Here is a 16,243-nt window from a genome sequence, read left to right on the forward strand (position 1 = left end):
TGTCTTGATGGGTCAAATATTATTTATGATGAGGAAGACAACATGTTCTCTCTGTTTTGCTCAGATGAGTAAACTGACAAGGAAATGAACAAAGCTGTGTCTTTTTTCAGACAGGAAGCACTGGCATAAATTCACCAGAACGCTGGTCTTCTCTCAGGGATAGACACAAGCCCTGTCTAGTTTAACCTGTGATGTTGTACAATGAAGTCATTACGGTGATAATGGCCTCTAATTAGCCTTCTCCTGCAGGCTGGTTGCATCCTTCTCAGGCTAAGATTACAGAGGTCCAGCAGTGGGGCAACAGCTATTCTGCATTTATCTCCTTTACGCTGCACAGGCAAGGTCGTTGAAGGGAGTCGGCTTTATCGGCTGATCAACCACATCCTCAAAAGCTGCATAAGGGCTGTTGACCTGCAAAGTTGGGGTCAGGGTTTTCATTTAGGTCTGTTTGCTGCTCAGTCAAATTCTGACCCCCTGAAATTGCTGTTTTGTGCATGAACGTGCGCCTTTGCCGCTGACCTGGAGGACAGACAAGCATCTCAATCGTAGTCGGCACAGGACTAACAGCGTGGAAACAATACTGATAGATAAGTTCCCTCTCATTCTCATCTGCAATATATACACTATCTGCAAAAACGCAGACGGCGGATGGTTTGGGACGACAGCACCTTTGCCTTGCATCCCAACACTGGAACGCACGGTTAAAAATAATCAAACATTCTGGTTACTCAGTGAGTTTTACAATCTTTAAACAGGCAAAGAAATCCTCTCTCAAAACCTAGCAGGGTGAATATTCAGGCCTCAGTCAGAAGATTGGGTGCATGGGAAAACCCGGTGACAGAGATGATAATTTTACATATTGTCTCGGTTTTTACTGCCTGCTCAGTCAACCATGTAGCACATAGGACCCTCTGACCCTGTGATGATGTCCATGGTCATTAAGTTCATATGGAAATGTGTTTAAAATTTTGTCACACTGTTGTTGCTGCCATGTGCTGTCGGGTGTGTTTGTGGTCCCAGACATCACTCTACAATCTATAACAGTGATATGATCAAAAGACTCGCTGCAGCCGCTAGCTAGTTGCCGTTAGATCTGGTCAAAACGTAGAATGCATTTGCATTATGACTCAGTCAGATCACTTATGCTCTCAATATTGTCGACAATGATGTTACAAACATCCACAAGGGAAAATATCCAAATTGGGGTTATTCATTTCAACTGCCAGTTTAAAGTGTAGTATTATTTATAGTGTCGTAATGTAGCATTATCGATATAGCATTAAAGTTTTGTGTGTGCAATATGCACCCTATATATCTCACTCAGATTATCAACTAATCTAACTGTGATATTATCATTTTTAATCTATGGAATTTCTATATCTTATATGAGCAATACAGTTTACATTGTATATATCACTTTATTATAGTTCCATTTATTTAATGGATTTACTGTTAATTTTACATCACGTCTCATTTTTTTCCCTGCAGTAGGACTCATAGAGAACAATCTATTTTATCTTGCTGTGATTGACACTAAGAAAATCAAATTTTGAGTCATAATTTAATGATAAACCAGTTTTTTATTCAGTGTGTTGGGTTAACCCTAGTCTTGGCTCTGAGTCTGGTCAAGTCAAAAAGAGAGTGAACATGGTCATCGTTCTCTATGGGTTCAATCTTAAGGGATTCCTAAAAAACTTATCCAACCACCTTTTGTGGCAGAAAAGTGTCATAATCATCTCTTGTTATTGGGCTGTTGTCGTGGATTTGTTTTCCACCGAAAGATTTACGATTCTTAAACTGAAAAGATAATTTATATAATCTTATATCAAAGATAAAATAACGTGAAACCAGAGAAGGGACAAAACCTGTTTAGATGAATACCATTATATCATTGTTCTCTCCTTCTTATGACAAAAAGTTAAGGTAATTCAGATTTCCATGCATATTTTCACAAAGCGCTCCTCACCCACAATTGTTTGATGTATGACCAAATATTGGCTATTCCTGTGCTTCAGTAGAAACAACTCTTTATTTGTACTCTTTTGGAGCTTTTAGTGAAAAGAATGAAATTATTCTCCTAAAAATATCAGTGTTCTTTACTTTAAAAACCATTGCGCCACACGTTGAAGAACATCCATGTCCATCTGGATTCCATAGATGTTCTTCAATGTGGCGCACACAGCGCTGTGGATGATCCAACACAGCTGTGCTAGCATGTTTAAAGCCGTCACAACAGCTGCTGAAATGAATAGGCTCTACGACATTGATGCACACAATGTATCTAGCGTGGGGGAGATATTTCAAACTCAATAGTCCACTTGATGTTCACAGTGCTCTGGTCTTTGTATCACTGTGAATATGTGTCTCCACAGGCCCGTAATAACTTCCAGATAAGTATGACAATAATAAAATGCAGCTTACTGTAGATCTCATAAGCAGATGACAGGGCAAAGATGAATCATTTTGAATTCGATATGTAGCCTGGCCTGTTGGGACCCACTGTCTTTGACCGTCTGGATTTTTGGTGAAGGGTCAAAATACTGAGAAAGCAGCTCTCACATTAAGCCTGTTCATATCGGTACCTCACATGTGTGGCTGTAAGATGAAACATGTAGGGATGCAGAATCTAAAAGGCCTGGTGACAGCAGATTCTCTAGACCTTTTGACGAAGGGCTCTTTCACACCTACCTTGTTTGGCCTGGACCCTCTGACCTTTCATTTTAGTCCAAACCAAAATCACATGTATGAATGTTGCCTCTGACCACTGTCAAGACTGAAGGACCAAAACTTGGTACAACTAAAATCGGTGGTCTGGTTCCAGATCAGGCTGAACCCTAGTTTTTGGATATTTAGAACTTACCGATCAATATGGGGAGTTGGGACATCATTAAACAATAGATAAATAAAAAAAGCAGAAGCAGCAGGATTGCTTCACGTTTTCACATCCTATAATATCATGTTTGAATGACAAGGACGTTCATGTGGTGCGTACAAGTTGTCGATACTGTAATATTATACTGAAAGAAATGAACTGGTCGGATGCACCAATATATAGCCCACGTAGGTGATGTTGACTGAGAGGAAGTACATATGTCAAACAAAAGTCTTTAATGTGCTCGCTAAACTACAATTTCGAACCAAAACTAACCCGATCAAATGTAAATAAGGGAACAAAGACATGAACCTTGCTTTGGACCACATAACAATGAATCTATATCTGCCAATCTATATAAGTAAATAGCAGTGAGTAGATTGTCAATGGATATGTAATGTTGGCGTTTATTATCTTCACACATGCATCTGCATTGCAGACATGTAAACCCCCATAAACACACACACTTTAAAAATTAATTGAGGATTTTGTCACTTTTTATGGGCTTGTTAATAATCTGAGGCTGTAAAAAAAACACAGGCAAGGATGGGGATGGCTGACGCTGCCATCTCATCTTAATTGCCACGGATATTGACACAGTCCTTCACAGTTGTGTGTGCGTGTGCAAGTGTGTGTGTGTCTGTGTGTGCGCGCGTAAATCACTGCTAGAGTCAGACTGAGGGTCGTACATTCTAACAGCGTAACAAATAAGTGATAAATTACTGGGCTTGTGCCTCCATTCATCTGTTTTCCGTTTACACACTGCCAAAGGAATGGTAACCCCCTCCACTTGAGTGTGTCACTGAAACATAAAGATCTCACCAAAGCTCTGTCCCTTTCCCTTTCACTGTAAAGGCTCCCTGCTCGTGGCTTCAGAGGACAGAAACCATTCAAGAAAGCGGCTATTAATAGAAGATGTATATACATTTAAGTTACGGCGAGAAACATCTGTGAGAGGATGGAGTCGCTTCTTTAAGTGGTTAAGCTTCCTTCACACTGACGTAAATCATCGTACAAGTGGGGAGAACAAAGGACTGTAATTCCATCGGTCAGCCCTTATTCCCAGTTGTCTTAGTTTTTCAGATTTGCACACTCTTTGAGATACAAGAATTCCTAATTCAGCAGTGCACATGAACAAAGACAAGTAGTTTGTCTTTCTTGATTCTTGTTGTTCCGGGTTTGTAGCCTCATGGTTGACTGCACTTATTGTAAGTTGCTTTGGATAAAAGCGTCAGCTAAATGAAAATTAAATGTAAAAGTAACAATTGGTAGGTTACAGCGATGGAGCCATAAAGGATGAAGCATACTCTAAACTCAGATATGTGCAAGGAGCAGCACGGTCTGAGGACTGAAGCAGCAGGTGTGAAAAGAAAAATGGTCCAGAATGCTCATTTCCATCCCATGAATACTAATGGCTTCAAAAACTCATATAGGTGGCTGATAACATTGGCAGCTCAGTGATTGGTCCATATATGCGTATATAGTCCTCCACTTTCACTCAGGGAGATAAAAAAGGGGTCTGTTCATTTATTTATATCTCTATCTACTGTACCACTGCCATCATCTGTCGCCCATCAAGACCACAATCAACTGCATTGAAATGGCACCAACACGTAAAGGAGTATAAATCCCTCAAGATGCTATGGTTGTAGGTTTATTAGAGAAATGATGACTCAGGATTTATTACCTTTTACCTGTATTAAAGTAATTCACGGTGGAATGACTGGTGCTTTTAACACTCAAAAAATGATTTTATTTCCCTTTAGTGCTGAGCAGATGACATCAAGGACTTTTTTGCTGAATGGTTCAGATTTGGACACATTAATTAAATTCTCACAAGGACATGAATGCATTAGTTTACTTCCCATAAGGGTTAAGCAAAGCTAAAACTTCAGCTCAGGCCTTGCACATACATCTTCAGAATTACCATCTCGTTCTGCTAAATTCTGCTAAACCAAAAAGGTCATTGGGGCAATCCTAGCATTTGACCTTTAACCTTTTTAAACGTGTCTGATAATAAGCCTAATTCTATCTATGAGTGTTTCTCTTTGTGTGTCACAATCAATAAGACAGACAAATACAGTGATTCCCACGAGACCAGCCATTTCTCTGTCAAGCCAAGGACTTTGGGATTTTGCCCTCTCTTACTGACTTCATCAGAGTTTATGACCCTTGGCATAAATATTATTTTCAATGTCATCAATGCCACACAGGGAAATGTTTATTAGTTTTCCATGCTGAAATATAGTGCTGTTTATAAAAGAGGAGAGTAGAACAGGATGATGAAGCAAATTCAACCCTTTTGAAACAGTTTCATATCTTGTGAAACTGTTTGATCTTTTGTGTTAGGACACTAAAACATGGCAGTGTCCTTTGTAACACATGTGTTACATTGTTCACACCCAATACAAATAACCTGTATTTATTTTTTGTATATGTTGAGCTCTTTCTGGAAGCCACAGCCCAGTTTGTTGAATGGTACATTAAAGTATTTTTACAACCTTTTCCTCCGGCTGAACTTTATTAAGGGCAAACTGAGTGAACAATGACTCGTTCATCTGATCTTTAACTGCTTAGTTTCACATTATTGAAATAATCAAAATGCTTTTTTCCTAATCTTTCTGTTCATCATATAACATGCAACACCAGCTTTGATACTTGCAACAAGGACGCATTATTGTTGCATCAATCGAGAAACATTTGGGATCTTTGATGGTCGTACACTCGTTTGTTTTTGGGCGGACCTCAACCACATTCCCCCAGGGGCCTGTTTCACAGAACCAATTAGTGGTCCAGGCTTAGCATTAATCCCAAGAGGAATGTCTTTGTTTCAAAGAGGCAATGATTTGCCTGGACAATAACTCTTTGAATCGGACAGAGATTGAATGGATAGCTGACGGATCAGTTTGTAGCAGAGAGGTATCTTAAAATTATAATCACAATACATTTTAAAAGCCTTTTCTGATGTTTTTATTTAATTTTTGAAAATGTTGAGAAGATTTTTAGTTGTGAGAGAGGAATGGCATATACAGTACACCAACAATATCTTGTGTGTGTTTTTTCTCCCGGGGTTTTACTTTAATACCTCTGGATATTTTCACGTCTACTACTGAACTAAACAGCTGTCACACTGCGGATATTTTCGGTATTAGTTCAGCAAACATAATGTGTTTGATCAACTCTTCTGGCATTTAATATAGCCATTTTTTTTACAGTATAAGAATGTATTAGTTGCCTTTTTAATTGACTAGTTTAACAATCTGTGTATTGTTTAGAGTTTGTCTTTCTTACCCAGAAAAGTTGATCCCACTCTTATGTTTATGTGGATTTCAAACCACAAACAAAGACTAAGTGTAGCTCTTCTCCCAGGCTTTATGCTAATTTAAGCTAGTTAGCCATTGGTCCCCGGTTTATATCGACGGCACGGATATGAAAAATCAACACTCTCCTCTAACTCTGCATGAAACTGAATAAGTATTATTTATTTATTTTTGGAGTAATCTTTAATTTTGCAAATGTGCACTGCAGCAAAGGTTACACCAGCACTGACATTGGAGGAAACAAGTTCAAGTATTTAGAATTTCTCATTTCCCCTCAGGCTCCTGAAGCCTTTCCCTGGACGAACAATGCCTTGAGGTATTGTTCCTTTCAGATTACAGGAAAAATATACAGGGGAGGTGGGAGGTGCTGATGGGTCAACAGGTCAACATCACAGCTGTCTTTTAAGAAGAAAGGGGAGAGTCCAACAGGAGATTTTGTGTAGAGGAGATGGATTTATGGCAAGAGTGTTTGACTAAACAGAGCAATGTACAATATCCAAGAACAGACAGGAGGGGGGGGGGGGGGTACAAAAGTGAAATGGTTTTGCTCTGGGAGTGACAGGATACAGGAAGACAGATGTCACAGACTGAGGAAGCCAGTCGTGATTCATTGAACATGCTGTCTCCCGCTTTCCAAAACAGGACACTGTGGAGAACTTACATTTATATTAGTATAAAGGTGCATGCATCACTGTCAGTCGACTGAGGTGTAGTCCAAAAAGTACTATTAATTTCCAATGTTACTGTAGTTTGACTTTCTTTTTTTAAGTAGGTAAATCCTCAAACCCCACAGCAGTCTTTCCAATCCAAGTGTCAGGGTGAGGCTAAGCATGTTGGGTTTACAGGATGCACAGGATAGACTTACACAAGATCATGGGCGGCCACTCAGCAAATACCACATTCATCTTGGCTGCATGGTTTACATTCTCACCTCACTGATGCAAGAGTAAGCTAAAGGAGTGTTTCAGTTGTGGCCTAAAGGAAAAAGACAGATTTTGATATTTCTTAGGCACTTGTGAAAATCACAGTCTACTGGTTAGGATACAGCAATAGCCGACGGGGTCATCAAAACATTTGAATTATTTCAAATGTTTTGATGACCCCGTCGTTCAAAACATGATGGTTCGAAAGTCACCATCAGTAGTAATCCTTACAATTATGAGACTTTGACTAAAGAGCTGGTATCTGTCTTAAGGGTAAACTAAAGACACAATTCCCCCAAATTAGTAGTCTCATGAGAAATCACAACAGGAAGCAATAGATGAATCGCAGCTGTATTCGTTTCTGTTAAAAAAAAGTGCATCATGGAAAATGATTTGCACCGGAACATGTTACTGACTTCTGAGTACTGAGATCCTATGTGGATTGACTGATGGTATATGTTGTTGCGTCATTGGTCATATGGACTGTGTGAGAGCTCATTGTGCAGTTACATCGGTGAGGCTCAGTGCCGGTGGCGTCTGCATCCACGGAAGGTCAGAGCTCTGGGAGGTACCTCTGCTTCTCTGTGAGGTTAGAACAAGTCTTCACTAACACACACATACTCAGTATAGCCTCTACAGAGAACTAGCAACATATCCTTATGTATCTCAAAGGCTTCTTTATGATTTAGTCTCAGTACCATAATGAAGACATTATTCTCGAACTTCGCTTGACCTCACATGAACCGTATTTCAAATAAAAGTGTGCGACTCGTGATTATTATCAAAGGGAACTTTACCGAAATCATAACTCAACCAGATGAATAATTAACATGTGTTTATTGGTTGATGAGGATTTAAGTATTGATCATTTTACTGCAGTAGAGTGAGTCACAGTTGTTGCATGGTGTCAGAAGTCAGGGACCTAACTTGTTGTCAAATCAGTGGCAGAACAGGGACCAAAAAGGAGCCATTATTTACCAAGGGGCCAAGTATATATCTAACATCCCTGCACAATTCCTGATTCAATAAAGTGCACATTGAAGTCTTTTCTTGGTAACTGTTAGCTCTGTAACAAAGCCACACATCACTGAATATATTTTGAAAGTTGCATACTTATCAAATTGTCATCTTTTGCTTGTAACTAGTTTTAATAAAAAAGAAAAAAGAAAATGGGACAAACACACTTCAGTCAGATTCAGCTGGGATTCAGCTGCGGCCAGTGTCCCAGCCCCGGGTCTGCCCCTTTGTCCAATGTTTGTTTGTGTCAACATAGTAAATCTATGAGTTCAATTTGTGGCATATGTGAGCCTTTCCACAAGCAGGTTCTCTAGTGAAGTCATTTATCTCACTTTAAATTAGATGATATGGTTTTTAGATAAACACATAGTTAATGTTTGCACACAAAAAGCTGTGACCAGACATACTCAAAGTGATAGCTATTCAGTGCAGGAAGAAAACAAACATTTGCATCACACAGTGGCTGATTTGTTCTCGTTCCTCTGCCTCTTGCAGTCTGTCAAACAATTTGAATAGGATTTTAGATACACAAACAAAAGACTCATCCGTATCAACTGCATGTTAGAGAATTTGCATGGACTTTGTATTAATAAAAATGCAAATTTGTCCTCAAAACCTAAACCTAAGCTTCCTCTCTTTTTTTTTTATGCAGTGTTTGTGAAAGTGTGTTATCAGGATAAACCTTTCAGATTATTTTTTTGATTCCATATACAGCATCTGCAAAGGCTTAACTTTTCCCTATTTGTATGTGTGCTAGAGTATATATTTTACTACTAATCAACATGAATGGTAATAGTTAAATTATCATTTAATCACAGATTATAGACTAAAGATGATTTAACTTGACAATCGGATCACTTGTGCATTCAACTGTTTCATCATAGAGTCAAAGAAAGTATTTTAATACGATCCAGACCAACAGACAAGAGCTGTACCATTCCCTCAGTGCTTGGGCTGCACAACTGCACATAACACACACATTCTAAATGAAGACCTTTTAAGCATATGTTTGCGAAAAAGAAGTCAAGAAGAAATACTTTTCTTGTGTTTGCAGTCTTCGTCTCATGCAGCCATGCAGCAGCAGCAGCAGCAGCTGCAGGGACAGTGTGTTCAAACTGTCGGGAGCGCTCAGCACCCTCCGCAGGCTGGCTGTGTGATTGGCTGAGCACTGCCCGTGATGTCATCACAGCACATTATAAGGGCTCTGACAAATAGTCTGGGAGACACATTAGAGGAAACACCGCTCTACGGAGGCACTGAGGGAGTGAGGCACCCAGAGATTAAGATAAGAGGGTAGACCAGTTCAAAGAAAAAGTCACAGTGGAGTGGATAGAAAATAAGGTGAAGTAGAAAGTAGGGACATGTGACATGGAATACTCTACTGGAAAGACCTGAACAGCCACATTTCTACTTTATATGGGAGGCACGAAACAAGACAACCTGTGGAGGTTTGTAGTTTTTAGTTTTTGTTTGGCACGTTTTGTGAACAGGGTGTAATTTATTTGTTTTGTGGTGTAATTCTTGTTTTTCTCTATTTTGAAAAAATGCAGATCACTGCACATTCGTTACTCCTAGCTTTATATGAGCATTTAAGTTCCGTGTGAACAGTGTTGATATCTGTTTTCATCAGGCCATTTTTACAATTAGATCCTCACCTCCTTCTGTGTGTGTGTGTGTGTGTGTGTGTGTGTGTGTGTGTGTGTGTTTGTGTGTGTGTGTGTGCCTGTGTGTGTTAACACATGGTGTCCTCAGATGGGAAGCACAACCCCCCCGGTGTACCTCAATGTGAGTGCTGAAATGATCAACTCGTCGTCGGGCTCTGCTGAGCATCAGGGTGGCTACAGTGAGCCAACAAAGATCCTGCTGGGCATGATCATATCATTACTCGTCCTGTGCATAGTCTTTGGCAACATCCTGGTCATCACGGCAATCGGCCGCTTCCAGCGTCTCCAAAATGTCACCAACTGTTTCGTCACGTCCCTGGCCTGTGCCGACCTGGTCATGGGTCTTGTCGTGGTTCCTTTCGGGGCCTGTTACGTCATCTTTAACACCTGGCATTTTGGTAGCTTCTGGTGTGACTTCTGGACAGCGACCGACGTGCTCTGTGTGACTGCAAGCATCGAGACCCTGTGTGTCATCGCCATAGATCGTTATTTGGCCATCACGTCTCCTTTCCGCTACCAGTCCATCCTGACCAAATGCAAAGCTCGCATTGTGGTCGTGCTGGTGTGGGTGATTGCTGCTTTGATATCTTTCCTGCCCATCCACATGAAGTGGTGGATATCCGACGATGAGGAAGCTAAGAGCTGCATCGAGAAGAGTGACTGCTGCGAGTTCCATACCAACATGGCCTATGCCATCACCTCCTCCATAATCTCCTTCTACATCCCGTTGGTTATCATGGTTTTTGTCTACAGCCGTGTTTTCCAGGAGGCCAAGCGCCAGCTGAAGAAGATTGACCAAAGCGTTGGACGTTTTCACAACAGCGACAACAGCACCCTCAAATCTCTGGAGGCCAATAATGGACGCGCCAACAAGAAGGCTAAGTTTTGTCTGCGTGAACACAAAGCTCTGAAGACACTAGGTATCATCATGGGGATCTTCACTCTGTCCTGGCTGCCCTTTTTTCTGCTCAATGTGGTGGTAGCCATATGGAAGGTGGAGGGCATTGACCTCACTTTTAGGATACTCAACTGGATAGGTTACGCAAACTCCGCCTTCAACCCCCTCATTTACTGCCGGAGCCCTGAGTTCAGGTACGCCTTTAAGGAAATCCTCTGCATGAAGAGGAGCCGTCTCAGCATCCCTGGGACCGTGAATGGATACATCTACAACAGGCACAGTTGGCAGAGCGAGCAACAAGGGAGGAGTAAGGGCAGCTTGGAAGACAGTGACCCAAATGAAGGGTGTGTGGGGCAAGGTGCGGGGGTCTGCAGTGTTGCAATGGACAGAGTGATGGACCCAAATGGGAATTGCAGCAAAGGCCCAACGACTATTACGACTGTCCTGTAAACTTGGAGCCCTAACTCGTCAGTTGATCCAGACATGTTTACACTGCTTTCATACACTTTTCCCACTGACCAATGCAGGTAAAGTAACTGGCAGAGTATGTGGAGCCTGCTCTATACAGTCCAAACAGAACAACTATGTTCAGCAGAGGAAACTTCTTTTCACTCTTTGAACACAGCAAACAGATACTGTAGGAGATCACCTTTTCTTTGGTTACATTTATCAGTTACATTTGACATCTACCTCATCACTTCCTTTGTTTTTTCTTAACTGACTATATAGACTACTTCACACAACTTCACACAGGCAGTTTTTCAAATGTTCATTTACCCAAATAAATTGTCTGTGGGTTATGTAATAGACAATTATCCTGCTCCAATTAAATTTGTTGATGAAAGATCTGACAACCTAGTTACCTTTAAATATTTTGAAATTATTCTTTAAAATCCATTTGAGCATGCCAAGTAGGCATGGATAGAGGAGTAATGAAGGATCAAATTTAATAGTATGGGTGCTATTTTCTTTTTTTTAAGAAATACATTCCGATTCAAATACTAGAATTTGGCTTCATTTGCTTTCCAAGCCAGTTTTTTTAATGGGTTTTCTGAGAAAAAGATGCTCAACAATACGTGTGTGGCAGAACCTGTCTTTCTCTCTCTCTCTCTCTCTCTCTCTCTCTCTCTCTCTCTCTCTCTCTCTCTCTCTCCCCTTCCTCACTGTTCAGTAATGTCGTGAGGCCCGCCTCTGGTGTTTTCCAGCCTGTTGCATGGCGGGAGCATCTGCTGCCAGCAGATAGCACCAGATATATGCATGTTCACAGTTATCTACATCTCACTGGTGCAAGCTGAAAACTGCTGCAAGCATTTCCCCCCCTTCTTGAGCATTTGCTTCTGTGCATCAATTAAAACTAATATTTGGTACATTATAAAGCCATTACATAAGTATAAGGCAAACTAATAATCACTCCTGTCCTCACTTGGTGCCAGTAACAGTAACAGTTGTTCCTCTTGCAGCACAAACCGTTTTTGTTTATCAGATTTAGTTGTTTCTGTGTTTCAGCATCTACAGTGTTTACTGAAACAAGAGCTCCTTCCTTAGCCATGGCACAAGGGTACAAACCATAAACAATAATAAACAGCGTGGCGAATCAGCCAAGTGATAACAAAATTCCAGGCTGAGACACATTGCCGAAAAAAGAAATAAGAAGAGCAGACAAAAGCCGGTGCACCTTCGTTACTGCTCCCTGATATTTCACAGAGTCTCCACACTGTAAACGGTTGTCTGGATATTTACGAAATTTGTCTCACGTTTGAATAAGACCCTCAGTTGTCTGCTGAGCAGAGTCGCAGCTGTTCCAGTTGTTTCAGTCACTCTACTTCAGACCCCCTATCTGTGTGCAGTCTTCAGGAAATGCCCCCAATCCAGCTGAGCCCAGACAATTAACACAAATAAATCCATTATCTCTGCTGTTTAGCTGTACAATCAGATAAGTCCCAGACTAAAACCAACACTGATTTGCAGGTTGTGATGAGATTTTCTCTGTAATCACCTGGCTTAAGATCTCAGGCTCCTGGGGAGGTGGCTTCTCGACCTCGGCAAACAATGGCTACTTAGCATGCAGGTCTTTATGTGGAGAAGTCAATCCGCTTTTCTCACACTAACTGGTTTGCAGTGCCATTACTCTGTAGTGGAGTCATGGAGGTGTTGCTATAGATGTGACCCCCTTTCCCCCCGTCAGTTTGGCAATCTCCAGTATGTTCTGATTAAAGTGACAGCCTGCTAAATGTGTCTACTCGGGGTTGGGGGCTGGGGGACAGGGTTTCTCTGCCAGTCTAAAACGGTGTCAGTGACCTGTGTTTTTGTCCATGGTGCCTCTGGAGTTAGATCAGCTGACATGGTCAAAACTGTGAACTTCGTTCCCTCAGAGGAATCTCCATGTACTGTATCACTGTTTAGTCAGCGCTGTTGTCAAAGGCCTCAGGGACAGACGTAAATACAGTGTCATCATACGTCAGTGTTTGCTCTGTGAAAAACCAGCCTTCCGGCATGTTGATCCTTTTATTTTTATTATGGATTTTCAGCAAAATAAATGCAGGGGTTGAAAGTCAAAGCGAATTTTCTCCAACTCTTTTTACCCCTTCCAGCATTTCCACTGTACAGTAAAGCACAAAGCACAAAACAGATTCTAGACCAAGATCCATTGTATTTATTCACACTGAATTAATCGATGAATTGACACAATATTAACGAGTCACAGGATTTAAAATAAAGATCTGAATTCAAACCATCCATCTTTTGTAGAAGCACTTTCCAAGCTATGGTTCGCATGTCTTGCTTTATATATGTGGTGATGTGTTTTTCGTCGATTTTGGTGACGGTTCCTTTCAAAAGTGATCTGTGGTCGTCCAAGTGGAACCGGTTGTGAACTATAAATCCACACTGCTCCCTCCTGGCAGGGGCCTCTCCTCGCATCTCAGCTGTCCCACAGTGATTCACGGTTACTGTTTCATCGATACACCTGTATAATAAGGAATGTAACTCATGTCTTTGCCTCCTCTCGCTGGAGGACACCGCGTAGTTATGTGCAATGAGTCCTGAATTATTAGCTTACACTACGACATTCCAAGTACAGCTGATGGTTTGGTGCCTAGAGATGCACTCGACAAAGTCTGGCCCCAGATTAGCCTTTTTAACAACTGCTCTGTTCAAATAAAATGTTTTTCTACAGTGGATTCTCTGTTACAGACAAGTCTTAGAGAGTGGATTTAAATGTGGAACATATGTCATTGATTGACACAGTTTGATACGATCATGGCTGAGGTTGGCTAATGCTAACGCAATCCTCGCTAATTCACCTTTGCTCCCATTGAACAGGAACAGCTCCCCAACATGACGTTGATGAGAAGGTTCACTCACTTACAGCAGCACTGTGTAGCACTTTCATGAAACATTTGTGGTATTTAAAAAAAACAATGTTTGAACTATAAGTAATAGCTGAAGAGTTACGCCAGTTGACTTGTCATGTAATATTTTCCCCTTTTTGTAACTCAACGCGAAGTCGTTGTGAGAAACGGTCGCTTCGACGTCTCAGCACGGGTGTCGTTGATTCTGCACTGTTCTGATAAATCGATGTATGTAAATGTGAATCTTCTATGAAAGTTAAATATCGCTTCAGCCGTCACATGACAAGTCAAACCTTTAATATGTGAACTTCCTTTTTCCTGGCAAGAGTGAGAAAGTCATCACTCAGCTGAATGTTTACTAGATGTTCGCAAGCTATTTTCGCACAATTTTTTGTTTTTTTTCACTGTTTGTTAAGGTGAGGAAAATCTGTTACATGTGGTGTCCTGTGGTATTTATGAAAAAGCAAATGTGTATGTGCTGTAAGTAACATTTGTATTGAAATAAATTATGTACATGTTGCGTGTAACGTACTCATTCATGTGTCCTTTATGTCTGTTAGTGAGGAAAATACAAAGGTGTTTCAGACATGAACTAAATAAAATCAAAAAACATTATAATCAGGAAAAATGTCCGCAAAAAAGTGTGCCTGCACATTCGCGGGTGGTTTATATTTCAGAATCTTACTGAACAGATATTAAATTACAAACAGATACATGTACCCAGAAATATGGAAAATATAAAACAAAATCACTAAAGCTGGTTGCAGACGTGAAATCCACATAATGTCGATAAATTTCTGGTCATTTGCCTTTCAAATATGAAGAACGCAGCAGATACATTCTCAACAACAGGAATATATACAGAAAATTCAGGAAAGGGGTCGTGCCTGTGTAGACCTTGCAGGGACATAAGGAATAAATTCCACTGCGTAAATTACATGTTTTATTTTATTTATTATAGCACTTCTACATTAGCAGCGGCTCATAACACATGTTCATATTAGAACATATTATCGCTTACTGTGAATTTTACAAACACTCTCCTGAGATTATAACCGGGGATTAATTGGCAGGAGAAAATCCTGAAAATACTAATGCCATGCCGCAAAATTTGCACATATCTAAAAGCAGCTCCATGAAAGCATCAGGCCTGTACAATGACATCAGGTGTCACGGCCCTGTGTTGTTTCCATTCTCCTTTTGAAACTGGATGCAATTCTCCAAATAACCATAGATTATGGAGATCACCTCATTCTACCCCAGAAGTGCTGGGGACAGTAGAGATATACAGAGCCATAAAGATCTCCTGATGTTTGGCACTTAGCCACAGGAGTTAAAAGCTTTTTTAAGGTTTATTTCAAGCATAAAATATGAACACCAGCAATCTAAGGATTAACAAGACTAGATCACAACCTAGTGTGTGGATGGAGCTTGGCTACGTCCTTTTCATTATTCATCCTTAAAGATAAAGGTGTTACTGATCACATTAATGGTGGCTCGTTGTAGGTCAAACATCTCAGTCCTTTGTCTCATTTAACACTTGTTTCATGTTTAAATGTGCTGTAAAATGGCTGATACAATAAGATCCTCATGACGTCGTCGCCCTTTGGTTTTGTTTGTTTGCTTGTCAGGGAAATTGTAAAGTCTGTTTAATGTTCACTTGATTCTGACATTTGTGTCACACATGCAGTATTTCCAGATAATTGCCTCGAAAAATTCGGTGTGGCAGAGCATGTCTGACTGCAGGGTGCTTAGGAATGCATTGCGATCAAAGACCACGAGCATCCAATGACTTTTGTTATTGAGTTCAAATAATTTTGAGCAGACAATAATGAAAGCTCACAGTATTTATTTTCTCTGATCTGCTTTCATAAGCCTCGCTGCTCTTTTCTCTCTCCTCACATAACGGACACGGGTCCAAAAATAAGTTCAATAGGCAAAAATGACTTTATAAGTCATATGATGACTGTGTGTATGTCAGATGGCAACATACCTTGTGTAATATTTCTCTGTCTCTTTTTCTATTTCTCTCCCACTCTTTCTACAGTTTTGACACACAAGACTAAACAGAATGTTGTGCATTTAGACCATCAACACTTTGATGGGACTTGTCAGGATAAGTGAGCCTCATGTAAAATAGCTTTACTTAGTATTTTCCTCTAATGTCAGATAACTAGGAATTTTTGAGGGGATATGAAT

The 16,243-nt window shown here is 40.5% G+C and overlaps 1 protein-coding gene across 1 annotated transcript; it reads left to right on the plus strand.

The window, feature by feature from the left end:
* The first annotated feature begins 9,450 nt into the window (after positions 1-9,450).
* adrb2a (adrenoceptor beta 2, surface a) lies at positions 9,451-14,564 on the plus strand. The gene is made up of 2 exons (XM_062393674.1): positions 9,451-9,580; positions 9,885-14,564. Exon 2 carries the CDS (start codon positions 9,885-9,887, stop codon positions 11,142-11,144), a length of 1,260 nt encoding a protein of 419 aa, XP_062249658.1. The 5' UTR covers positions 9,451-9,580; the 3' UTR covers positions 11,145-14,564.
* The last annotated feature ends 1,679 nt before the right edge of the window (positions 14,565-16,243 follow it).

This window comes from Platichthys flesus, chromosome 8 (genome assembly GCF_949316205.1).
Source record: "Platichthys flesus chromosome 8, fPlaFle2.1, whole genome shotgun sequence".
NCBI lineage: Eukaryota > Metazoa > Chordata > Actinopteri > Pleuronectiformes > Pleuronectidae > Platichthys > Platichthys flesus.